Genomic DNA, 27,906 nt, shown 5'->3' with positions numbered 1-27,906 from the left:
CTGATGTGGCTGTAATAGTTGTATGTCACTGACAGATAAATGACTAAATTTAATCTCAAGTGAGTTTTAAGAAATAAATTATGCAATGGTGTGTCATGCCTACGTGACTACATTTTGTTAAACATTTTCCAGGTACAAGGCAGCAGCAGAGGATCACTATAGCTTTAAAATAAAGTTTTCAATTGGGTCAACCCCATGTCAAATCAGACAGAATCCAGGAAAGTGGTTGCAGCACCGTCTCAAATTTTGTTCAGAGTTTGTCTATATAATGTTCGGGTCCCAAAACTGAGATCTGTAAAATATTTTTGTTCAATTCCAATTTTTTGAAATATTTTTTGGCGCTTTAAATTTTTTAAAAATTTTGCCCTATCAAATCACCTTATCTGGGAAGCCATGTTTGGGCATTAATATCTTGAAAAATATTGTTCCTCACTTCTTCAGACTTTGTAGGATTGAAGAATAACATGTTCTCATAATGACTGAACCGTTAAATGCTAGTACTGCATGCCATTTGTTTCATGGTAAGTGCAAAATTCCTTCTTTTATCAATTTTGTGGCAACAGTTGAGGTCTCTACCACTAATGGACAAGAAGCATTTATAGGTCATTTTCATAGGACCAAAATGGTATGTGGGGTAGCTAGTAGGAAAATGTATGTGGAAATAGTTTAATATATGTTTATTTAGTGTGAAGTTTAGTGCCAGTGTCCTTCCATGTTCCCTTCATAGATAAATACACACATTTAAAGGCATTGTTTTACCTCTAGGAAAAAATATCCATATTGACAAAACAGGGTCTTCGCCTTAGAATCTCTACTCATGTGTGTCCCAGTCTCTGAAATATTGATTGGAGTAAAGAAATATATGTTTTCTATACACTCATTTTACTGTTGGTCAACAATGCAAGCTTTATTCTTTACCATCAGGGCCTCATTATAAAAGGTATTAACTCTGATAGATGCTATATTCAATGGAGCAGTTAAGTTTTATATTAAATATTTAAAAAAAGAAAAAGATACTCAATAAAAAAATTCAAATAACTTTATTTAAAATGATGTGCAATGTAACAAATGATGTACAAAAATTTAAATGTGATGAAAACTATTAGTATTAGTAACTACTAGTACCTCTAACTTTATAACTTGAACAGGACTGACTGGCATATGCGTGTTTTCTTGATTACATGTAAGGGCATATATTGAGGGTTTCACAGAGTGGACATGTTTCAAAATGTGTATTGGTTCAATTTCCATATACAGCTTTCTAACATGCACACTGTAAAATTACTTGTATAAACACATCAAACCTTTTATCTGGTGTAATGGAAAAGTTTTATACTATTCACATGATACTCTTCACCTGTTAAACTGCAATTATATCATCTATGGAATGTACTGATTGCTCACTGTTCAGCTGAAAGGTACAACCTGACCCTCAGGGATTAAACAAACCAGTTGGCACCAGGCAGTTTTCATCTTCCCTGCAGCTGCAATTAATCTAACCAACTAATTGTGGAACCAAGCATATGTGTGTGTTTTATCTCTCTGAAAAGTTACGCAGCAACCCCTCCCTCCTGTATAGATGCTCTACTAAGTTCTGTGCCTTCTTGCTCATTGCTGCGCATACTTTTCATTTCTGTATGCTTGAGATCATCTGCAGAAGCTGAATTAAATTTACAGAAAGACAAGGGTTGACTCTGAAATTCCCCCACAGAGGAAACACAGTTAGATACTCCCACTGGAACTTGAAAGGGCCATTTAGCATACCACTTATTCCTCCTTATTCCAGAGGTTCTATCAAAATATTTAACTTATTTTCAATATTCAGGACCTTCCTGGAGACACAATTCTCATCTCTAATGCCCTCCATTCCAATGAACGTGCTAAAAAAAACTCTTTATCCTTTACTTCGTACAATTCCTATGACAGGAACTCAATAATCATGTAAATAATGATGCAAAAAAAATGTGACCAACAGTCAAAAACCCAAAGACGTTGAATTTGCAAAACCACTGTCTACTAACTTTCCTCAAGTTAAGATGCAAGGCAGCACATATCATTTCACTGCATTTACAGGAATGGTCACATTCGAGGTTAGGTGATACAAGTATCCATCCAGAATGTCCTGCAGCAAGATACGTCTTAATTTTAGAGCTGAGCTATTACTGCCTGCCACTTCTGAGACAAGCTTTGCCTCACTCATAAACACAATGAGCAGTTGGGGTGGTTCGAAAATTTAACCTGCATCAGTATGAAGACTGTTTAGAGAAGTGTGTTAACATCAGAAAACCTTATAAGCTACAAACTCGAAAAAATCAGCTGTGGCTCCTCATCTTTTTTTTTGTCTGCCAGCAAGCTCTGTTGTTATGACACTATGTGAAGAACACATTAATTATTATTACTGCTACCATGTCATTATTCCGCAGGTTTAACAACATGTTACACTAATGCATGCACACCATTGTTTAAATATTGTTCTAGGTCATGTATGAAAGAGTTGTGGATCACTTTGACTGGTACAAAGAAGTTGATTTAAGACCGTCTGCCAAACACAATCAACCGGTCAAACCAGATTTATCAAAGCGGTGCCGAATGTAATGTGTACACATAATGCCACAGCCTTTGTACTAAAGTAAAAGTAATACGAACAACCAAGCCCTTCATAAAGTAGATAAATGTAGAGGTAATATAATCTTTACATTTGTATGATGACAAACATAATGGCTATTTCATAACATTTAAAACTGGCATGAAAAACAGAAGATCATATTGATATCTATGAGTAAATGTTCCACAAACATCCTAAAGTGGCTGACCTCATCAATGACATTTTGACTTGTCACACAGGTGTGACCAATAACATTAACAACTCCATTGCATAGTGGTACTAGTTCCAGGGGCACGGCAATTTGCATACCGAGTCACCGGGACACCGATAGGAAACTGATCCTTTGTTGACGTTATTGATCACACCTGCGCTTCCCCCTGCTGCGACAAGCCCAAGCGTCTGCTGTGAAAAAGGTCCACCGACCATCACTGAACCACCTCAAGGGACGCGTTGGTAAACCAGTGAGTGTCATTTCATGAGCTTCCCGCAGAGGGCAGAGATGTAATAATGAGCATCCTCTGTGAGCTGCTCACACAGTAGCTCTTTACCTAAGAGAATTCGATCACGAACATGAACATGAACACTTCCAAAGTCATCAGTATAAATGTGATACAGTGTCAGTTGTGGGAGCTATCTTTGTGTGGTAAAAAGGAGTATAAAGCGTTGCATGTTTAGCTGAAATGACACAAGCATGATCCCCTCAAGACTTTTCGTTCATTTTTGTGTCAAGGTTTCAGAATTTTGTTGTTATTTTGGAATACCTGTACACAACTGTGTGTATATATACACAGTAGATTCGCTGTATAGTTATTCCCAGTACTCATCTATGCCATTTCAATACATGGCAATATGCGGTATATAATACTAGAATTGCACCAACTGACTCTGTCTGTTTCTCTCTGTCTATTTCTACGTTACAGTATCAATCCCCGGGCCTCGAATCAACTCCATCATATCAATGAAGTAGAATTGAATGTGACAGCATATATATATATATATATATATATATATATATATATATATTAAGCTTCATTTGTTCAAAACCAGTGGAACACTGAAGAATTTTGCCTACAAAAATTGATATAAAACAATAAAAGTCGGCCCTTTTCACAGCAGACATTTGAACTTGTTATAGTAGGAAAAACAAAGGAGATACTAATAACATTAATGATGGCTCCTTTACATTCAAGTGTCCCAGTAAGCCATAACAGTGTGACAGTGAGCCAGTATGTACAATACCAGCACACAGAAACTGAAGCTGCTAAATGGATCCCAGATGTCATTCATTTTAGTATTGAAACCTGTTGTTTTCCTACAGTCACATTTCAAAATATCTTCTGTAAAAAAAAAAAAGGCCTGAGAGAGAAAAGCCTAATTTCTTTGCGAGTGTGCTGTTTTCTGTGACCTTATTATTTTTTTCCTTGTTTCTCCACAGCCTCACATGGTGCTGCAGATAAATCTGAGTGAATTTTGAGCAAGGATGCTCAACAGAAGAACCAATCAGCCAATCACACATTGCTAAAATCATGTATCTCACATGTGACTGTAAAGGAGACGTGCGAATTTAAAGCTAGGCCCACACACAAACACTCGCGCTGTCGAGTGATTGCAAGTGGGAACAGCATAAGTGTAGCCTAAGTGCATAAGTGCACAACGAAAATGACGGCACTATTGGAGGATTATGAAAAAAAGAAATCAGTAGAAAGCCTCAAATATGCAGTGACTATAGACCAGAGTTACAGATTTTCCTCAGGTCTGGCATGTAGTGCTTGTCTGGCAGAGGCCCACAAAATTGTCCCTGAGGTTGTTATAGTAACCCTGTGTAAGTGTTTGGCGGAGGATAAATCATCCTCTCTGTTTGCAATAAAACAATGACAAGGTACAACTAATCATCCCCAGCATCTGATGAACAGGGTACAACTCATCAGCACAAGAGGACTCACAGCGCTGCCATGGCCACTTAGGCTGACACTGGCTGCCAAGACACATCTGAGGGCCTGCTTATTATGTAGCCTGTGCTTTTACTTCACTTTACCGACATGGCCTGTTTCGTTAACCAAGTTTCTGAAAAAAATCATGTAATCTTGTCGTTTTTCTGGTTAGGTTATTAAGTCTACTATGGAGCACCGATTTTACACTTTTCAAAGCTTCTTTGTTTTTATTTCTTTTTGTTCGGCGCTCTGACTCAGCTCTAAAATCACAAAATTTTCGGTCGCAACATGCAGCTGTTTTAAGTGAAAAAGCTCCGTGAACCCATTGTACGCTATATCAGCACCAAACAGCAAAAAAATACAAAGGTAGCTATGAGCAGGTGAACATAGCGGAGAATTTAGCAGTTGAAAAGCCAGACATTTCCTTTAGGAGTTTGCTGAGAGTAAAACAGAGCTAAAAAGACAGTGAATGCGGCGCTTATAATTGCCAGGTTGCCACATACATGAATCCAAATGAATGATAATGTTGCTCCATGTCTACTTGATATGCAAATCGGTCACTGTTACTAACACATTAGCTACACCAACTTGAAAGATTAATAATATGCCAGTGTTGTGTTTACAGCTTGTTTCTGTTGAAACCACTTTGGTCCAGGCTGAAATATCTCAATGCTTATTGAATGGATTGCTCTGAAATTTGGCACAGACATGATGGTTCCCAGTGGATGAATCTTAATGACTTTAGTGATCCCCTGAATTTTCCTCTGGCACCACTATGTACTACCATGAAATTTGGCACAGACATTTATGCCCCCCTCAGGATGAATTGTAATAACTTTTTTATCCCTTAACTTTTCATGCAGCATCCTCATCAGGTCAAACATTTGTCCAAAACTTTGGTTTATGACCAAATACCTGTAAAACGAATGCCCTTTCCATCAGCTTCAGCTGCTAATTAGCACATTTTAGCATGCTAACTACACGCTAAACTAAGTGAACATGATATACTTCATATCTGCTAATGTTTGTTCGAGACTGAAATGTCTCAAAAACTACCACAACTGCCACAAAATTTTGTGAAGACATTAAGGTCCACTTCAGAATGAGCTATAACAACTTTGGTGATCCCATAAATTTTTCATGTAGTGCCATCCTCTGGTCAATATTTGACTGAGCACTTGCTAAACCAATGATGTTCCCATTAGCCTCAGCTGCATTTTGAGTTCAGTGCTAGTTAGCAAATGTTAGCATGCTAACAGGATGCACCTGCTACACATCAGCCATATTAGCATACTGATATTAGGCTTAGCCTCTCAGAGCTGCTAGCATAGCTGTAGACTCTCAGTCTTGTTACTCTGCAGTAGACCTCAGAATCACTTCCCACCACTTAATTTTTTCTCAGCAATTAAAATAACTGAGGAGTGCTTTAAATAAGGAAGTGAAATTTAAACGGAGGTTCACTGCTCATCTCTTCCTTTCACTGTGCTTCCAGCCGCTGATCTGGCCTGATTAGAGACTCGTCACATCAGTTTGGATTCGGCTCGGTGTTGAATGGCTGAGGGTGATAAATGAAGAGGATGCGGAGTCTCATTGACTTGGAAATGCACATGGAAGCCAGCATGCAGGGGGAGATGGTGCACTCTGGGAAAAGCCAGGGTTTAGGACGCAGTAATTACAATGTGCCTTCTGGCAGAGATGTAAAGAGGCTTTCAATAGATCTCTATGCACCTGGAGACAATAATAAACCTAATGAGGTTTGGAGAAGGGGAGACTGATTGGTCAACCACTGCTTGGGTCTCCCAAGCAGTGGTTGCTTTGTTTTATCATTCAATAAAACGAAGCATTCGAAGAAAGAATAATCAGTTATGGTTTTTCATGTTAAGTCTGTGACAACTGGTTTGAGCAATGATCCCAGAACTTAAAAGTACATTAGACCCTGCACAATTGCAGTGAATATAGGATTATATTTAAAAGTGTCATAGTATTTACAGAGGCGTAACAAAATGTTATTTCGGGCTGTTAGTGTCCATAGACTCAGTACAGTATAAGCACCTTTTCTGTATATCCAGTACACAGTTTCTATTAATGGATTGCCCTAAACCCACTCTCACTGAGGACAATCCTAAAGTCTATTATACTGCTAATTCCCTTCAGTTTGAGATGACTGCAGACACACAAAATGAAAAACAAACGTGACCAGGTTTTGCAGCAGCATTGTTGTCATATGAATTACGAGGATGATTTTTGAACCATATTCTTAAACTATCTCGACCAATATGTGGGCAAATAAAAACCATATCCCAAAATGATGACGATGGATAACTTAGAGCAGCTTTTGTCCGACTGTTCATGAAATTAGGAAAACATTGACACAAAAGGAAAAATGTTGTGCAAAAGTGACATATTGCTTCAGGTGAAAGGCCATTAGGTATCTGAAATAGGTACTCAAGTCTAAGCTGGGATTAGTGGTGCAGCTCCATATATTGCCAAGGGATTTCTCTTTTAACCTTATGCCTTAGGGTGATGTCGGAGCTGGGGGCAGGGCCACTGTGTGGCAGTGAACTGGTTTGGCGACAGGAAAAACATTGGGATGAAAGACCTCAGCCTAATGATGCCTCTCTCAGTCTGCCCTAATCACCTTAATTATTGCTCATCAAGTAATTTGCTTCCAATTCATTTTGCACTTCACATAGTCCATTCAAAAGCCACATTATAATTTTACTTGGCCTGTTTCCCCAAATCTAATGCTGACATACGACAAACTACATCTTGGCAAAGCAGTGTAACAAGCGATATTGGAGACTTACACCAGACCTCATGAAAACAAATGTGTTCCTCTTACATCCGCACAGTAGCAGAACTTTTTCCTGTTTTTTTTAAGCACAGAAGCAGGAGATGAGGCCTTTAGTTTTACCAGCTGTTGTAAACATACACTCCCTGGCCACTTTATTAGGTAATTTAATGCAATACAATACAACGGATCTGCCACAAATTCTACATTTAGAAAGATTTTATGCGTTGTACCGGAGGACATGATATTGAAATGTATTCTTACTGTGCTTCACATTTCGGAAGTCGAATCTGAATCTACAAAGTAGCAACAAAGTAAATTGTATATTTTGCTCTGAAAAGTAGCGCAGTAGCATGTAATGGAAATATTCAAGTACAGTGCCCCAAAATTGGACTTAAGCAAAGTACCTGAGTAAATGTAATTAGTTACTTTCCACAGCTGTCACTCAAAATGCCACTTCTGATCTTTTTTTGGCAAAACTGATTCTGCTTGTATCAGATGGAATTTAACTGAGCTGAACTAAAATAATGAGACATGCTTGTTTTTTTTCATTCAGCCCGCCTTTCTATTATGTCAAGGCACAAAACGCCCCCAAGTAAATACATTTGTTTTTAAATCATCCCAGTCTGACTGATCGGTGCTTTTAACTGCAAGCATTAGAATTACATTTCTAGATATTTCACGTTTGAGACATTTGACGGACCGATGTTGTTTCGAAAGCCACTTCATCATCGCGCCACTCAATTTTGTGCCGATGTTGCGAGTCGTGGACGGTGATGGACAGGACTTCCCCCCCCCCCCCCCCTGTCTGATCTGGGAGCAGGCAGCTCAGTCTCCTGTCTCCTCATCCCGCAGAGCCGCTGCCCCCCACACACACACACACACACACACCATGGACAGCCGGCCGCGATATTTTTGGTGACACCGCGCTCGGATGAAGCGATCGCGGAAATATTTCCCCGGAGGAAGGTCCGTGACATTTTCTGCTCTGAAGATGGAATCGTCGGGAAGCGCTCAGAGGGGAACTGCTTGCAGGGCCGGCTTGGAAAACTCAGCGTGAAGAGGGCGTCGGACAGGTGAGTTACCGGCCGGGTGCATGCGCTCGGCCTCCCAGACGCGTTGAGAGTTGTGCGGGAAAGCGCGAGGTTTTCCTCCTTCTCCTGTAGATTTGCATTTACGAATCAGTGTCTGTCGCCGCGACAAGCAAAGATGCCCGAATTAATGAAGTGTAAGTAAAATTCTCAGATAAATTCCCCCTGAAGGTGTCAAGGTTTTAATATTTATTTATTTATTTGTTTATTTATTTAGGCAGTGGGAATCGTTTAAAGTCAACTTATCACTTAAAAAAAAACAAAAAAAAACAAAAATGTGAGGTGTAAACTGCAGAAACAACACTCCCTGAGTCTTTAGCGAGAGCGCGGTGATACGCAGAGGCACATCCTGACAGGCGCGGCGATGTAACGGGAGTCATTAGGTCACAATACGCCCACATCAGGCGTCGCGTTTCTCATGATTTGGCTGCACGGTGCAGGCCCGTTCGCCCTTTTGAAGATGTGTATGTTTTATGGGAGACTATGAGGAAAGATCAGCGAGTCAATTTACACGTGTGGCATGTGTATATCAGGGAAGGGGATGTCCCGGTGAAGACGCAACCCTACCACAGGTCACAAGCGTCTTAGCGGGTCTTGACCCACGGGTGCCGCAGAGCAACTAATCTCCAGGAACAGAAACAGTAAAGCAGTTAAAAGTTGATTTCCATTTGAAAGACTCCTGTATTCCACACCTCCAGAGGATACACGGTTGAAGAGTTACAAAGGACATCACAGACCCCAGAGCATCACTTCTGTATCTTCTTTATTTATTTTAAACATTGTTCAAGACACTCCTATAAGCACCAGATAATTCAGAGACTGTTTCGTTTTGCCTGGAAATATCAGCATCAGATTACAAATGTCAGGTATGAGTTAGGCTCAGGTTCCGTGCATCGGTTTATTCAGTTCAATCTTTTTTCAACTTGCTGTATTATTGTTTGTCGTGAGTCTTGGTGGGATCAAACCCAAAAGCTCTCAGATGGATCGATCTTTCCACCACGATATGAATGAGCTGGTGTGCATGTCCATACTCTCAGAGGCAACTGCACCATCATCCTTTGGCCTGGGATGGAGTTCAGATGTGGTTATCATGAAAAACACTGACATAAAGTACATTACAGTCACGTTGTTTTCTAATAGCTTGTGCTCTTGGTGCAGTGCGTTATGAATGTGTATTCCCGGGGCTCAACAAAACTGCTGTGTGGTTCAGTGAGGTTGATGTATCTCACATTCAGTGTACAGACACACCGTGGGCTTTGGCTTTTATCAGCCTTCAAGCACTCAGCTTCTTGGTGATTCTGTTGGTGATTTAATTCAGTGGGGGTTGGTTAACTCCCTGGTATTAGCACTAATCTACATGTGTGCACGTGTTACAACCATTGGTGTTCCCCAAAGATCAGTGAGTCATTATTTACCAGCAGGCAGAAAAAAAAAAAAAAAAATCTATTATTTGAAGCAAAAAAAGAATTACATGAATTTACATGTTACATTTTTAGAGTTTTAATTAGGCAGAAATTTCCACAAGAGCCTAAAATCCAGCTGAACTGTATCAAAATATAGAAACATTATTTTTTTTTAAATGCAGTTGTTGGGAACTTGACAGGAGCTGATATGGTGGATCTGGTTGTTTTTTCCAGACTGTACCGAGAACTGAAGAGAGACACTGCCCTCAGCCACAAGCAGCCATACCTGTTCTTTAACTGGTGCCCCTAATAGTCTTAACCTGCTCTATACAGGACCAAACATAGCAACTACAGTCTACCCATAAGCCATAGCTTAGTTATTTTAAAAACCAGCTGATGGTTCACAGGGAGAGAGCACTGATCCTGTTTAGTGTTAAGGACATAATGAGGATGTATTTTTAGGTGCTACTCTCAGACAGGCAGCGAAAAGTGGGATTCGGTAAACACATCAACAACACAGCTCTCATGAGTCCAATTCACTGTTTTGACGTAGGATTCCTGGCTTGTAAAATCTGATATGTGTGCCATAATGTGTCGGCCTTACGGTTTGTTTTTCTCTGTACCTGTGTGCTCCAGGCTAGCACGGCCAGACACGACAACATGGCAGAAATCTGCGGTGAAAAGTCCTTCTCAACCAGACAGCGGTTGTCCACCAACACGCCTGATGACGAGCTCGCAGTCATTGAAAATGGGGACAGCAGGTCTGATATCACCATAAAATTCTTAAGATTCAGTTAATACTCATTATGTGCTCATTTGCAGGTGGCATTTGGGGAACTAACTCGACTATTTTCCTACCATACCAGTGCCTTTTTGCATTGCTGTCCGTACGCTTTAACCGGTCTGACAACTGATGACACGTTTTCTGTACGTTTGACCGAGTAGAGTTACTCGCTCGGAAGTTGCCTCACGCAGTTTGCATAGCATGATGTTGAGCATGTCGCTATCACTTTTTCCAACCTGCTGTCTTCCAGAGCTCACTCTCTTTGTGGAGACAACTCTGAGAGAGCGCTATCTCCAGAGTCCCGCAGAGACTCGTTTACAGGTGCTGGGGCAATGGCCAGGTAAACTTCTCTAGTAATACTTTGAAGTTCTTAGTAGGCATCAGTGGTGGAAATGAACCATGTCCATTAAACTCAAGGGTAGTATTTAGGTACAGTTTTGAGGTACTTTACTTGAGTACCTTTATGCTTCTTTATACTTCAACGCCACTATATTTCCAAATGAAATATTGTACTTTTAACTCCATTTGGCAGCTGTAGTTATTAATTACATTTCAGATTATGTACAATTTATACAATAGACTGTTAAAGATTGAGGTTACAAACCTTTTTGGCTTGTAACCCCTTACAAAAAAAACTATCTTCTGAGATTTTTTTCATTTCAAGGTCCAAAGAGGTAAAATTTCAGATTCAGTAAAAGTACGAATAATGGAAAAAAAAAAAAAAAAACCCATTAGAATAATTGTTTGACCCTTTGGAGGGGACCAATCCCCAGGTTGGGAACCACGGGACTAAACTACCTAACCATGTATAGGGTAGTTAAACAGTAGCTTGACCTCAAGCAGGTACAAGAGTAAAAAGATGCTTACACATTGATGCATTACTACTAACAATTTAATAATGTACTATATGATAATATACTGTATCAGTCATGGGGAGCATTTGTCTGCAGAATGAGCACTTTTACTTTTGCAAAAGTCCTTTTAAAAGTACATTTTAGATTTTACATTGTATTTTTACATTGTTGTACTGGTAGAATAGGATTTGAATACTCCCTCCATCACTGGTATTTACATATTCTGGGAGATGGTATGATTAATAGGTCACTCCTAGCCTGGTCACTTTGTACTCTTTAACCTCCTGCTGACCCTCTAGGCTCTCTTACTTCTTCTTCATGCTGCGAAACTGGGCGTCTCACAGAATGAACCCCGAAGCAGAGAGGCACGATTCTTTCCTGGATCGCTTCAGAGGCCCTGAGCTCAAAGACGTTGCCAGTCGAGAGAGCAATGCCCAGTCGCTGGGTCACAACGACGCACTCCGTAAGAGAAAGTAAGTACCTCCCTCAGCCGTGTTATTAGCTTACGAGAAGGAGGGTAAGGGTGAAGTGAATAGATGAATGAGTGAATGAAATGAATGAAATTTTTACCAGGTGAAGTCAACCTCACACCTCCTACGATGTTGCTCTGCTAGCTAACCACGAGCTAACGGCACCCCAGATCTCATGATAGTACAAATTTGTGTCATCGTCTCGAAGTTCAAGATGAGCCATCAAAAAGATTTTTGCAGGAAGAGAAAAGAGAGGGAATAAAAATACTCATTTTTGTTTCAACATTTAGCACGTAACAAGAGAGAAATGAAGAATCAACACAAGGACACAGGGTTAGAACTTGTAAATCTAGTTTTCAATTCGCTGTGTCTTAAAAGACCCAGTCAAAGAGCTTTAATGTCTGACGCTGAGGGTTCACTGTGCAAAAATCGTGTCCTGTTTTTCTTTCCAAAGTCTTGCCAGTAAGTGGCCGCTAGCTACTTACAACATGAATAACTGCAACAACACAGACGAGTAAGTGTGTGCATACCTGTGTCAGAAAATAGAGGTAGATTATTAGAAAATAGAGTCATGGATCATGCTGGACATTATTAGGTTCTTTTGTTGTAGCTAATGTGCTATATCCTGCAGTAAATAGCATAGCTAAGAGGACATAAATCCTTGAAACCACGTTTTCCAATTCTCCCCTCCTTTTTGGCTTTTCCTCCTGCTTTAGATAGAAAAAGCCCTCTCCCTTCGCTTGCTTGAGCGATTTTTTTGTTGCAAGTTATGATGTGGGTTGTACTGATTTACTCTTAGGGAAATACTTGCATAGGAACTGTACAGGCATATTGTAATGTTTAGCTAATAGGAGTTTTTAATTGGTAAACTAAAAGAAGACATGGAAACTTGGCTGATGCTTTAATGCCATCTGCTGGACAAATGTATGACCTGCACCAGATCTTCCAACACTGTCTTGAATCCAAATCTGCGAAACCTCCAGTAGACTCCCTTCATGTAGTCTGGTAGACAGTCCCTCATAGACCACCTCCGTCCTTTATCACCACCATAAAAACTAAACTTGTGATCCATAGCAAAAAGGAGGACAAAAAAGAGGAGATTAAAAAAGATGAGAAAAAGGAGGAGGAGAAAAAAGACGAGAAGAAAGACGGTGACAAGAAGGAAGAGGAAAAGAAGGATGAGAAGAAGGATGAGAAAAAGGATGAGAAGAAAGATGATAAGAAGGATGATAAAAAGAAAGAGGAGCCCCCGTAAGTATACCAGGAGATAGAGTAAGTCTACTGAGACTGGGGAAGATGAATGACAGAAAACACGTCTGTTAAAAACATTATTATTAAAATATTAATAAAGTCTTGCGACATCACTTAATTTTGAGTTTATTTTTGTAGGAAAGAGATCTGGATTATGGATCCAGCTGCAGACCAATACTACAAATGGCTGACGGTCATCGCAGGCCCAGTATTTTATAACCTGATGATGATTGTAACAAGGTGTTGTCCTTTTAACATGCAGTAAAACTTACTCTTCACTCAACAGGATGTTCACAAAATTTGAAAAGCTTTCTGCTTGTCTTCTAGAGCCTGCTTTAATGAACTCCAGGAATCGTATACAAACCTCTGGATATTCTTGGACTACACTTCAGACTTCATCTACTACACAGACACATTTGTCAGATCGAGAACAGGTTGGATTCCTAAAAAATGTTTCAAGACAGAATTTATATATGTAACAATTTGTCTCCACTGTAGTTGATGGACTTGGCTCCTAATTTCAAGTTTTTCCATCAGGTTATTTGGAACAAGGCCTGCTGGTAAAAGATGCCACGAAACTGAGAAATAAATACAGGACAACAAGTCAGTTCAAGTACGATATGATTTCAATGTTACCCACTGATCTGCTCTTTCTGAAATTTGGATTCAACAACCCAGAGTTTAGATTCAACCGTCTTTGCAAAATGTCGAGGCTTTTTGAGTTCTTCGAGCGGACTGAAACCAGAACCAGCTTCCCGAACATGTTTCGAATCAGCAATCTCGTACTTTATATCCTCATTATTATCCATTGGAATGCTTGTATGTTCTTTGCCATTTCAAAAACCATTGGTTTTGGATCTGACACTTGGGTGTATCCCAATATCAGCCACCCAGAGCACGGCCGCTTGGCCAGAAAGTACATCTATTCCCTGTACTGGTCCACGCTGACCCTCACCACCATCGGAGAGACCCCTCCACCAGTCAGGGATGTTGAATACCTCTTCGTCATTGCCGACTTCCTCACAGGTGTCCTGATCTTTGCTAGTATCGTCGGTAACGTCGGTGCGATGATCTCCAACATGAATGCCTCTCGTGCTGAGTTCCAGGCAAAGATCGACTCTATAAAGCAGTACATGCAGTTTCGAAAGGTCACCAAAGACCTGGAGGCCAGGGTCATCAAGTGGTTTGACTACCTCTGGACTGAGAAGAAGACCTGTGATGAGAAGGAAGTGTTGAAGAACCTCCCCGACAAGCTCAAGGCTGAGATTGCCATCAATGTCCATTTGGACACGCTGAAAAAAGTGCGTATTTTCCAGGATTGTGAAGCTGGTCTCCTGATTGAATTGGTGCTCAAGCTGCAGCCGCAGGTCTTCAGTCCTGGAGATTACATCTGCAAGAAGGGGGATATTGGCAGGGAGATGTACATTATCAAGGAGGGGAAGCTAGCTGTGGTGGCCGATGATGGAGTCACTCAGTTTGTAGTGCTCAGTGATGGCGCATATTTTGGGGAAATTAGTATCTTAGGAATCAAGGGTAGTAAAGCAGGCAACAGGAGAACCGCCAACATTAGAAGTGTAGGTTATTCTGATCTCTTTGCCCTATCCAAAGATGACTTGATGGAAGCGCTCACTGAGTATCCAGACGCCAAGAAGGCTCTGGAGGAGAAGGGGAAAGCCATCCTAATGAAAGACAACCTGATTGATGAGGCGGTCGCCAATGCCGGTGCCGACCCCAAAGACCTGGAGGAGAAGATCGTCAAACTGCAGGGCAACCTGGACGTAATGCAGACCAAGTTTGCCCAGATGATGGCAGAGTTCAACTCCAGCCAGACCAGGATGAAGCATAGGATCACTGAGATGGAGACCAAAGTGAAATCCATACGACCAGAGGACCTGTCTGAAGTGGTGGCTGACAAAGACAAAAAAGTGCAGTAAAGTAGGAGATATCCGAGGACTTTACAGTGAATGAAGGGATTTTTCATTTAGAATAGTACAGTGACACTTTTTAAAGGCCCATGTTTATATCTATTTATACGTCGTGTTTATTATCATCCTAATGTGTCAAATTGTGTACAGTGTATGCAGCAAATATATATTTTTGTGTGCATGCTACGATTGACAGCCAGTTTCATGTTGTCATGAAACTACTTGAGTATGTTGATCAGAACCACTCGTGTGTGCAAAAAAAATGGCTTTTCATAGCCTTAGAATAATGAAGAATTTCGTTTCCTGATCAGTGTTTTCATTTTTCCCAGAAAATATCTTCTAATTAAGTATTAATCAGATTCTTAAACAACATTGCAACTGCAATATCAATTTAATACTGTATATGAATGTACAAAATAAACCCAAATTCCAGGTCTGTTTATAAGTTATTATCAGCGTACACTATCAGTTGTTAATCTGCAATTTTAAATGTGAATAAACATTAAAATGTTAATATAACATAAAGGACATACTGTTTATGTTGTCATTTTGCAGGTAAAAGATTTTGTCTGCAGCAGTGTGAGCATTAAGACATCTTGTTTCCCAGGTAGGCTCATTAAACCGTCTTTACTGACTTTAAAGCCCCAGACCACTCGGCTTCAAATCTTAAGTATTTTAATGTAACATCAAATGTGCATAGCTGAATAAACAACAAAGTTTAAAAAAAAACCCTCATTATTTATTAAGAGCTAAAAACACAAAAACTCGGTTAATCTGCTTCATTCGGAGTGTGTGGGTGAGGTTTGACCAGATTTGAATGCATGGCGGCCAAACAAACCACCAACTGCCATCAGATTCAGGTGCTGCTAAATCCCCCTTTTTCCAACTGAGCCCCGCCCAAGTACAGATATCTTGCAACGGGAAGGAAAAAAAAAAAGTTCTAACTTTGGCAGAAAATGTTGTGTTTATGTAAGACCTCATTTGTCAAAGTAAGAAGCTGATTGAGGAATAGCTTTTCAGGGCCTTGAATTGCGCAATCATTGATTTTTTTAGGGGGCATTTGAGAGCAGCGGAAAACCAGCTGTAAACACAGCACTGACACATTATCCCCTTTTTTAAGTTGATACGGTGAACTTGTCAGCAAACAGCTGCCTATGTACACATCCAGCAGATATGAAGCAACATAAGTATTCACTTGGAGACGTGTTTCTGGCCAGCTGACCAAGCCCAATATCCTTTTCCTTTTAGCTCTGCTTTGATTTCTACCAACTCCTGAGGGAAATGTCTGGCGTTTTAGCTGCCAAATGCTCCACTATGTCCATCAGCTAGTCCCTAAACTTGTTCGTTCTGCTCTTTGGTGCTGAGCAGGCAGTGTACAGTGGGTTTCCAGAGCTTTTTTGCTGCCTGATGCCACTGCAAACTACACCATGAGAGTGGTGAGGGTTAATCCAAACAATTAAGTTGTGAGCCAGAAAATCATAACAATGATTTGAAAGCTCTGTAGAGATGAGGGCAACTGCAGAGTTCGGTGATAATTTTCTTTGGGTTTGTGACTAAGAATAACCCCTTTCACATTTAGCATAGTCATGTGATGCATTGCTAATATAAAAATATTTACTACAGGAGCTCTGAGTTATCTATATAACTCAGAGTTGTTTGTCTTAAATTTGCATTGAAAGAATTTCTACTAAGTTATAGGTTTTTTCCCACCTTTATTGGCCTTGCAAAATTGTTGCTTTACATAAGAGTTTCACATTATCTGCACATTCCTCATGTACCTGAGATATTTGGCCAAATAAAAACAATTCATGTGACTCTTTCCTCATACAGGCATTGCACATTTGGCGACCGCACTTACCGTTGTGCAATCAGTAACACTTTACAGCAAACAAACCAAGAGAAGAGAAAAACCTTTTCAGGATGTGAAATTCTTAACCGACCAGTCAGTAAAAACATCTGAAAACCTGCGAGCTATCGAAACCAAACTTTCTGCGCAGGTTCACTGTTTCACAACACACAGTATTCATTTAAAATGTAACACAAGAGGCGCAACACAGAAATTCTTTAAAATAACCTTTAGGTTAGAGGTGAGTTTGTTCTCACACTGATAGGAAATAGTTCAAATATAAGCTTGTCCGTGAGGCTATCTGGATTAGCAGTAATATAAAAGGCTTCACCTCAATCATAACCAAGGAGCACCATTATGCCCAGTCCACTCAGTTGTAGGAAGATGACCTGAGGGCTGATACTGCTACATTATGAAGAACTGCAAAAATATGAGACAAGTCAAACTAAATCAATAAATAGAGTATAATCACTAAAATCCTGTGTATAAGTGCACTTTCACAGTTTCACAAATTAAATATTTTGTTAATAGTTTGCTCAGAAACAAAACACACATGAAAAAAGAACTTCTATTAGTGCTATGTTGCAATTTTAGGGAAACCTAATGTATATGAAACTGACTCTCAAAGGAAGTGAGGCCTCAGAGTGAAAGGCTGACAATGGAGCTTGACTGGTAGAGGCTGGTTAGGCACAGGGTTCCTGCAGCGTTTTGTTTCATGGCATTTCCCTCTTTTTTTTTGTGAGACTCCCTTTTTTCTGTTATAATGCAGCCAGAAAACTTTTCCTTGTGGATCTGTCACAGCATCCCAAATCCTTTGGCGTAAGTGATGGCCTTGAGGAGTCTTTCTTTCAGTTTTTCTTTGGTGGAGTATTCTGGGAGCAGCAGTGCGTTAAAGCAGGTGTGAGAGGTTGGTAGCCTGCAGGAAAGGATGAAAGTAAAAGTGCTGCCTTTGTAAACTGCTTTTTTCCCCAAAATGCTTCACAGTTTGCCTCTCATACACCGATTCACACACAAATGGCAGCAAGCTACCTAGCAAGGTACTAGCCTAACCAGTGGGAGAAATTTGGGTTTCAATGTCTTTCCCAAGCACACCTCACCATGTGGACAGGAGGACCTGAGGATTGAACTGCCAACTCTGTGATTAGTTGACCAACCCATTTTACCTACTGAGATACAACTACCCTTAAAGGCACTTTGACACTGTGCAACAGCAACAACAACTGTGTAAGTTTATTGAATCTTATAAAGTCCTGGTTGCAGTCTATCTCAGACCAGTGGTAACACTGTGAGAATTTGGCCCTAAATTTCGGACACTCTCCAAATCAGTGGTCAGAGGATGTGTCTCTCAGTGCGAGTTTCGGATTGATGACCACAAATTCTTGGCAATTCTTTAGATTGCCACAAGGACACAAAAACAAGGAAGTAGCAAACTGTAAGTTACAAGTATATTTTCAGGTTTGCTGGATAATACAATACCGAAATAAAACCCTGTTTGAATCTGCTTCACCTGATCATCTATTGTGGCTGAAAATGTATAAATAAAACCTCAAATTAAAGGAGATTTCACTGTACGTGGTCTTTTTAGTGCCAAAGGAATAAAAAAAACTGGAACAGCTTTTCAAACACTGTGCCAGTACCCGTCCACCACACTGTTCTGTACCTGTCTGTGTCTGAGCCGTTCTTAGCGATGATCATTTTTAATTTGCCGAGCCCGCCAACTGGTGCTCTGTCTGTGCCGGTGGTAAACTGAAGAAACAACCTCTTCTGCTCCTCTCCAAATGAGTGAATCGTTTCCCAGAAATCTCTGCGGGCAGAAAATAGAGAGAGACCTTAAACAGCAAGGATCTGACTGATACAATCAGTGCCAATTGTGAAATGGGACCTGCTGCTTAAAACATGCTGTCAGATTATAATTGAAGCAGAGAGCTCTGGAGGTGGAGAAAAGGAAAAAAACAGACTTACTTGATAACTTGACTATCTTTGCTATAACCTCCATCATATTCTGTGGTCTTTTCAAGTGCTTCAAAGTCAAGTTTCTGTGAATTCACAAGAGATTGCTCTGTGAGTCATAAAACACTGGCTACAAAGAAGCAACAGAAATCCAAATTAAGGTCTGATTCCTCACCCTGCTTCCACAGATAAGCAGCTCTACTTCCTCTGGTCTAAACAAATATTTCAGTGGGGACTCATTTGTGACCATTAGGAAACCTTTTTTGAAGGCTCTGAATTGTCTCTCCACACTCTTGTTCAGTATGTATTCGGCATACAGATCCACGAATTCCTGTGAATTATAGATGAAAAAAGCAAAAAGAACTTTAAATATACTGTTAACCAAGTGCTCATCATTAACTTTTTTTTTAAACAGTGAGTCGGTCTATTCTGTCTTTTTAGGTGAGGAAAGAAGATGTAAAGGTACTGTCAATGAAAGGACAGTTGTATTAAATAATTTTCAGGTATTTCATATATGTTAATTTCAAACATATTTTGATTTCAAATCAAAAGAGGAAAAATGAAAATTTGTCAGTTATTACTTCTCTACTTTTTAATCAAATTCGGTCAGGAAAATTGGAATGAACTTGACATCAACTCACTGTGTAGTGCACCACCTCGTGAACTGAAACAACTGTCAAAATTAAACATGATCATCCCTCACAAAGAGAACTGTTGTGCTTTAAAACAAGGTTATGTAACTTCTGAAAGAAGGTGTACTGTACACATTCTTCCTCTTGCAAATGAAACTTTGTTGTTCATTAGCAATAAATCAAACCCTTGCTCAAGTCAGTATGCTCAAGGGTTTTTCTGCTTGGCCTTATTTGGTCTAGTATGACCAGTAGCTTGTGGCAAATGTTAGGTAGTTACCTTTGGGTAGACATTGCTCTATAATGTAAATTACTGAGCCAGTTTGCTTACTTTATTATTCTTCTCTACTTGCCACTGCTACAGGCTACTCTTAAACTACATTTTAGGATTTATACCATTATCTTGTAATTGTCACTTCTGGCCACATCAGCTGCTGTCAGCAAGGAATACATACTAATTTTAAAACACAACGATGGATTTCAAACACATCACCTGTCTATTCTCCTTAGTAACAGGGATCTGGTCTCCATGCTCCTTCAGGTCATATAGTATTGGGTTTCCAAAAAGGTCTGTGTGTGATATCTGGAAGGTGAGCGTCATGTCTTCCTCCACATTGCCAGAATATTCAAGCAATCCCTTCAGACTTTGGTAGAGAACCTGCAACCAGAGAAACATTTGCTGTCAAGTGCTACAGTGAATCTACGGCAAAAGAAGATTTGGATTCATGATTTTGGTTTCTTTCCAGCAACTCTAAAAACTGCTGCATGATTGTCATGATTTCACCAGTAAAATATACTACATGCACATTATTTTGGAAATTAAGGACTGATGTATAGTCTTTCACTGTGTATTAACTTTGGAGAAAGTTACTATACTGGATGTGAGTCTGACAGGTCCAAGTAGGTCCCTTTCTTGCCCATGAGTTTCCTGTAGACGACCATAGGGAAATGGACGTCCAGGATGCAGTTGTTGTAAATGGCGAGCCCCAGGACGATTCCGATAAGAGTGTACTGAGCTTCATTCTCAAGTGAGGATGAATTAAACCAGAAAAATGTTGTGTCGTTGTCGAAGGTGAACATTCCTTTTCAGAAAATCAGAGAAAGAAAGTTAAAAAAAAAAACAATAGTTAAGACATTTTTTGAACACTTATTCAATTTGTGAGTAGACTGATACTTCTCCCAGGTCTGTATGCTAAATATGAAGATGGAGCAAGCAGACAGTTAGCTTAGCATAAAAACTGGAAACGGGGAAACAGCTGGCCTGACTCTGACTGAAAAGTGACAAAATCAACCGACCAGCATGTCCAAAGCTCACTGATTAACATGTCAGATCTTGGTGCTTCCAGGGCAACCAGCAGAGACTCCAGGAAGTCACTGCTCCTGGCCAAGAAATAGGACAGCAAACATCCCTTCTAAAACCACAAATTGTCCTTCTTACACTTTGTCTTTTGTGTGGCTTTAACGATTGAGATATAAAGTGTTAATCAGTGAGCTTTACAGGGTGATGGTAGGTGGATTCTGTTTAGACAGAGCCAGGCTAGCTGTTTCCACTGTTTCCGGTGTTTGTGCTAAGCTAAGCTAACTGTCTCCTGGCTGTAGCTTCATTTTTGACAGACCGATATGTGAATAGTATCAGTCTTCTCATCTTACTCTCGGCAAGAAAGCAAATTTTCCAAAACTATTACTTGAATATGATGTAAAATAGGGATACAAGGGAAGCAATTGTAAACACTGTAAAATTGTCTCACCTATGTCGAGATTGAAAATTTCCTCCAAGACCAACTGAAAGAACTCCTTTGAAACCCCTCCTTCATCTACACCTTGCTCCCCCTCAAACTCAACAAACAGCTGCTTCTTCAGGTCGGATGGGTTCTCCATGGAGATCATCTCCAGCTGCAACACAGAGGGGATTAAATTAACTGACACACACAGAGGGAATAAGTCCCTTCCACTCGATACAAAACTAACTTAACATATCTTCCTGTGACTCACCCTGACGAGGGCGTCATCAATGATGTGATCTCTGCGAACTTTGAGCTTGAGATAGGGGTTGGGCTGCTGGCCCTGAACCATGCTGTAGAGGGCGGTGAGGCGTCGCTCACTGTACATCCTTATCCTGTTGTCATAGTAAAGTCCTTGGTTCTTGGTGATGACACTGAGGATGAAGGGGCAGCTCTGAAAAGAAAACTTAGTTTCAGCATTGACCTTGAAGAAGGTGAAATCTTTGTCCATCTCCACTACGTCGTTCAGTGACTCGTTAATAAAATCCTCAAAGGGGATGAGGGGTCTTATGCCATCTATAGGCCGAACTCCCAGTTCTTTCTCCAGAGGATCGATCCGAGGACCCTTCTTATAGAGGCGCTCCTCACCTAGCAGCTCATGCAGGGTGAGCTCATCAGACTCTGAGTCATCCTCATCCTCCTCATTGTGCTCGACATCCACATCACCACCGAGTATACTTGCATAGAAGACAACCTTTAAACACTGTGTTGCAGCCACCACAGTCTCGTCATCATTTACCAGATTTTCAGCGTCATATTCATTGCTGACGACTGTGAAAGTGATAAGCTGCTGGAAGGTCTCCATCATACGGCGGATGTGTGGGAGACCGTACACTGACCAGAGCTTTGCCAGTCTTGCTAGTGCAGTCACCGGCAGTTTGCTCATTGCCTTGCAGAACTGTGGCAACGCCACTTCAAGGTACTCTGGACTGTGAAGGTTACTATTCTCCATCACGATGATAAAGATATTCAGGTAATCTGGGTTTGTTTCGTACACATCAAGGTATTCCAGGTCAAGTTCCATATTTGGGGTGAGGTAAACGAGTGCATTCACAAGTGCTGGCTCAACTTCTTTGATGGTTAGAAGTCTGTCATAGACTCTCCTCACAGCGTCGATGTCCAAAGTAACGTCAGACGGGTTGAATATTTCATTAGGAGACTCATCTGGTAAGGCAGCTGCAGAGGAAGCACCCATCTTCTCCAAGCTTTGCTCACTCTGCTTCTCATTTTTGTCCCCATCTGCTGGTGTAAAAGAGTCCAGGTTTACAGAAGTGTTCGGATCATCCTTCCTAAAACTCTTCATCAGGGCTTCTGCATTAGAGAAAACCCTGCCAATGATGCGGATGAGAGCAGAGTAGTCCCCTTCCTCCTCGCAGAAACTCAGGATCATACACACAGTGTTCTCTGTGAGGTAATGAACATCTGCAACAAAACAGCAAATTGAAAACTGAAGTAGAGACTGAATTCAATCAAAGTCAGTTTCCATATGAATAATAGCCAGGTTTACATTACCTGAGAAGTTCTCCTTGGCAGGACAAAGGTCCACATCACTCATCTTACTGTCCAGCTGAGTGTTTTGGTCAGCACTGGAGTCTGGATGGGGGGTGTTAGATTCTTTTTTGGAGGGGTGAGGACAGAGTTTGGCATTAATCTTAAACAGCTCAAGCGCTTTGGCGGCTGCGGAATTTTTATCCAATGGTTGAAATTCACAACATGATGCGCAAAACTCATTCGTGCAGTTGCCATTTCCACAGCCTTCAGTTAACTGCCGAAAGTAGCGCTCAATTAGATGCTTTGCAGTCGCTCTGTTCCTGCATAAGATATTCAAACAGGAGTCAGACTGATGATTCAGTGTCATCAATGGTTAGCAAAAAGCATAAACACATATAGTTGGGTCCATAAGTATTTGGACTGCAACACAATTTTTGTAATTTTTCCTCTGTAGATTACCACAGTGGATTCGAAATCACGCCATCAATAGGTGATTGAAGTGTAGACTTTCAGCTCTAATTTAAGGGGTTTAACAAAAAATAATCCACTAACTTTTCATGAATTATAGTCAATTTTATGCATAGGCCCTCATTTCATTCAAAATACTTGGACAAACCAACATGTTTATAAATATAAGGATTATTTTTAATAGTTGGATGAAAATCCTCTGCAGTCAATGACTGCCTGAAGTCTGGAACCCATGGACGTCACAAAATGCTGAGTTACTGCAGCTGCCTTCAGTTGCTGCTTGTTTCTGGATCTTTCTGCCCTCAGTTTTGTCTTCAGGAAGTGAAAAGCATGCTCACTTGAGTTGAGGTCAGGTGACTGACTTGGCCATTGAAGAATATTCCATTTCTTTGCCTTGAGAAGCTCTTGGGTTGCTTTCACAGTACAGTTTTGGGTCATTATACATCTGTATTGTGAAGCACTGTCTAATCAGCTTTGCAGCGCTTGGCTGAATCTGAGCAGATATTACAGCTCTATACACTTCAGAATTCATCCTGCTACTTCTATCAGTTGTCACATCATCAATAAACACCAGTGACCCAGTTCCATTGGCAGCCATACATGCCCATGCTGTGACACTGCCTCCTCAATGTTCGACAGATGATGTGGTTGCTTTGGATCATGAGCCTTTCCTTTCCTTCTCCATACTCTCCTCTTCCCATCATTCTGGTACAAGTTCATCTTGGTTTCATCTGTACACAGAATCTGGTTCCAGGACTGGGCAGACTTTCTTAGATGTTTTCTGGAAAAGTCTAATCTGGCCTTTCTGTTCTTGAGTGTTACCAGTGGTTCGCACCTTGTGGTAAATACTCTGTATTTACATTCATGAAGGCGTCTTTAGATTTTAGACTTTGACAATGATATGCTTACCTCCTAGAGTGTTCTTGACCTGGCTAGATGTTGTGAAGCGTTTTTCTTCACAGAAAAAATTATTCTGTGATCATCTACTTTAGTTGTCCTCTGTGGTCTTTGCTGTTGCTGAGCTCTCCAGTACATTCCTTCTTTTTAAGAAGATCCAAATTGTTGATTTGGCCGCTCCTAAAGTTCCTGCTATCGGTCTGATAGGTTTGGTTTGTTTTTTCAGCCTAATGATGGCCTCCCTCATTTGAATTGACACCTCTTTGGACCGCATATTGAGAGTTCCCATGAACAATTACCAAATGCAAATTTTCCACTTGGAATTAACTCAAGACTTTTAATCTGCTTAATTTGTCATGAAATAACAAGGGAACAATTACATTTGAGCCTGATGAGGGACTTTGTATAAAAATGGCTGTAATTCCTAAACGACTGATGAAATTTTTTTTTAAACCCCTTGAATTAAAGGCGAAAGTCTACAGTACAGTCACATCTTGATGGCTTCATTTCAAATCCATTGTGGTGGTGTACGGAAGGGAAAATTAAGAAAAATGTGTCACTGTCCAAAAACCTAAGGACCTAACTGTACTTGCAATGCAAGTAATAAAAAATGTCCAATGTATTTTGCAACCCTACAGAACTGAATATTGAAAAAGCACATATTCTTGTTTTAAAAGGCTAAAACATAATGACACATAGACAGGAATCACAGATAAGAACAATAATGGGTGCCACTCTTTAGAAAGAAATATTAGTTTAACTAATTGCATGTAAATTAGTTCAGCTACTGCTCTAACCACTTGAGTGCAAGTCCTAATAGAGTGACTTACATTCGGCTGGATTCAGGTATCCTCCTGCAGGCCCAAAGGATGGTCCACTGAAAGAAAAGTTTAACAATTGTGTTTACTTAGGCTATCGTGAATATACAGTACAGCCTATGATAAAAGAGGCCTGTCACTTCTTAGTCATTTAGTCAACTGATTGGTTTTTAGGTTGTTGGTGAACAAAGACATTTTTAGACCAACATTAGTGATGAACTGCTGTATTGATCACAACTGGAAAACGGGCGTCACATTTCAGTCATATTAGAAAGTATTTGGTAGGATTTTTGAGGCTGATACCAATATCAATATTTGAGAATTTGATTTTTTACACAAACACAAAAAAGTAATTTTTTAAAGCCCCTTAAAATGTGTTTTTTTTTTAAAGAGCTGTGTAAATTACCTGAAACATGCAGTATCTTTTGCATTTCGTTTTACATTTCCCTACTGAGCGACATATACTGGTATAATATCAGCCCATATATGGAACTGGTCGGTTTATAAGTTGGGCTCCAGTGTGTGTCTTTAATAAGCACCAGCCTCCTTCACGAGCACCGCACGTTCATCTGCGGAGCGACAGTGCTACGGGGGGAAACTATCTGACAGATGCTTCCGTTAACGACAGTCCAGGACACGAACGACGGCCGAGGACAAATACATTCGCCTAAAAATACTGAAACGAGCCAAACCAAAGAAGTGGGGCGTTAATGTCCAGAGATAGTCCTTCACTTAAAGCACTTGGTTTGCTGCTGTGCTTAAAAGATTTTAAACCCTGCTCGTGTTTTACGTGTTCAGCCGCGGCTGAAAACACAACGGACAAACTACAACTTAAAAAACAACAACAAATAAAAACAAGAAAAGTTTAGAAAAAGTTAAGGCTGTTATAGAACAGTTATTAAGAGTCTATTGTACGAACTGGTTAAATGACGTTTCTGAGCCACATTTCACCAGCAACATGATGTTGCAAAAACCTGGCAGCTGCCAACCGCGAGCTGTCAGAAGTGATTTTAACGCTCCGAGCAACTTACGGCGCCTCCCCGCTCTCACCGCCTCTGGCCGGCGTCCGGTGAAACTCACAAACAAGCTAGCGAAACGGACACGGTGCGAAATGAAGCTAAATCCAGAGTCACGTCTCGGACAGCTTCGCGTACCGACCTGTGATTGAGAGGATAGTCCCGTCTCTGTCAGTGACGGTGCACAAAAAAAAAAAAGAAAAAAAAAATCTCCTTCCGTCAGTCTGAGAGCAGCTGTTTTAGCGACATTCAGATCATCCAGGTTCCTGTCGCTCCGTTTAAAATAGCCTCGGTTTGTTCACGACACGTTAACAGGGCTCCAGCGTGACAACGTTAGGGAGTCATGAGACGTTTCGTTGCAGGTCGGAACCAAATATCCTCATCTACCATCTTGTAAACAAGACCGTCATGTGTCCCGGCATGCAGCGCGAGGTTGTCCAACATCACGCTTACCCGGCTCCCCTCCCCCCCTCCGGCCCTCCGCGACCCACAGAAACACAGAACCGCACCAGTAGTAAACAACATTCCTCCCCAGAAACAACACGGGCCAACATGGCCGTGTTTACGCTACACAAGCACATTTCTTTTATTTATTTATTTATTTTTTTACATTTCATTTATTCATTTAAACACTGCCATTGAAGCAGGGAGTGGACGTTCAGGTGTTTTCTATTATTTTGTCCACCCCGGTCATAGCAACGAGGGCAGGCTGAATAACAGAAACACCGGTCCGTGTAACGCGGCACGGTTCAACAGCATCACAGACTGCAGCCTCCAAAACGATCGTTCAGTTGAATTAGAAACATCATAACCTTCACGAAGGAGGATTTACCACATCGGTTTTAGCTACAGTGCATATATTTAGAGGTAAGAATGATATATATAAAAATAAACTTAGGAAAAACATGAAACCATCTTCACATGTATGTGATAAGCCTGGTATCAAAATATAAACATATGACAAATTTACAAATAAAGATCATTGCAAGCACTTTTTATTAAAAAAAATAAAAAGAGTAGGTTTACTTTGACTGGCTTTCCTATGTGCAGTGGTTGAAGAAGTATTCAGATCCTTCGCTGTAAGTAAATGTGTCAGTTACACAATAAAATACAAGTCCTGCTTTCAAAATCTTATATAAGTAAAAGCAAACTGATGAAATGTTTTCTCACGCAGACTCAACCACCACCAAACCTCTGTATATTTACACTCCATTTGCACATGTTTACATGCAGTTGTAAAAACAGTTACATTAGCTGTATGTTCAAAACCTTAAAACACAACATGCAAATACTGTAAATTAAACAGGCATTTGCTACATTCTGCTACATCTGAATCTAAAAAGAAATTTGAAAAAAAAAAAATGCATAAACTCCTAATTGGGTCACACAATGGCCTCTTTGAAAGACTTGTGCCAGATGAGGAAAGGGAGCAGGTGAGGTGGAATCTATACAAGCTGTGATGCAGATAAGAAGTTGCAGAAGACAGGATATGTATAGTTTTGCACTGCATTACTGGAATTACTGAATTGCTTTAGTTTCATGATATGCACTTGGAATTGCTCCATGCAAAACTGGCAAAACGCAAAGAGAAAAAAAGCCCACAGAAGCATTTCTGAATCATTTTGTATGATATGTAAGGTAGCACGACCCATGCAGGACAGAAGTGCTCCTCTTTTTGTTGCAGTGGAATCTTGGTTTATGACAAATAAATAAATAAAAGATACTTCAGAGGCAACAATGATACATATTTTACTGCTATCTGCGGTTAGGGTTTTTTGTTTTGTTTTTGTTTCTTTTAGGTCAGTGTGTTCTGAGTGACAAAGATTTCTTGTTGGGAGTGTTGCCAGTGATCCGGTACCAGACTTGATCCTGAGACGGGGATCAAGTGCTTTGGCCGCATTAGTG

At 40.4% G+C, this 27,906-nt stretch overlaps 2 protein-coding genes across 4 annotated transcripts; one reads left to right on the top strand and one right to left on the bottom strand.

Annotated features, from left to right (window-relative positions):
• Positions 1-8,361: 8,361 nt before the first annotated feature.
• Positions 8,362-15,169, top strand: cnga3a (cyclic nucleotide gated channel subunit alpha 3a). The gene is made up of 9 exons (XM_040128461.1): positions 8,362-8,403; positions 10,458-10,582; positions 10,856-10,945; positions 11,759-11,932; positions 12,384-12,443; positions 13,004-13,180; positions 13,319-13,420; positions 13,508-13,614; positions 13,718-15,169. The coding sequence occupies exons 2-9, from the start codon at positions 10,482-10,484 to the stop codon at positions 15,112-15,114; spliced, it is 2,208 nt and encodes a 735-aa protein (XP_039984395.1). The 5' UTR covers positions 8,362-8,403; positions 10,458-10,481; the 3' UTR covers positions 15,115-15,169.
• A 444-nt stretch (positions 15,170-15,613) lies between these two features.
• ube3a (ubiquitin protein ligase E3A) lies at positions 15,614-26,401 on the bottom strand. Of its 3 annotated transcripts, none has more exons than XM_040128459.1 (11): positions 26,017-26,401; positions 24,998-25,044; positions 22,824-23,122; positions 21,523-22,733; positions 21,279-21,423; positions 20,407-20,612; positions 20,024-20,188; positions 19,077-19,232; positions 18,914-18,987; positions 18,612-18,755; positions 15,614-17,867 (listed from the first exon to the last, which is right to left on the bottom strand). In XM_040128459.1, coding segments are annotated over exons 2-11 (2,523 nt in total). In that variant the 5' UTR covers positions 25,000-25,044; positions 26,017-26,401; the 3' UTR covers positions 15,614-17,746. The 3 variants fall into 3 exon arrangements, with proteins under 3 accessions (XP_039984393.1, XP_039984392.1, XP_039984394.1); XM_040128458.1 differs by having other exon boundaries at positions 26,144-26,401; XM_040128460.1 differs by lacking the exon at positions 24,998-25,044 and having other exon boundaries at positions 22,824-22,925.
• Positions 26,402-27,906: the final 1,505 nt, after the last annotated feature.

This window comes from Xiphias gladius, chromosome 6 (genome assembly GCF_016859285.1).
Source record: "Xiphias gladius isolate SHS-SW01 ecotype Sanya breed wild chromosome 6, ASM1685928v1, whole genome shotgun sequence".
In the NCBI taxonomy this organism is placed as follows: domain Eukaryota; kingdom Metazoa; phylum Chordata; class Actinopteri; order Istiophoriformes; family Xiphiidae; genus Xiphias; species Xiphias gladius.
This window is presented reverse-complemented; position numbering and strand designations above follow the sequence as displayed.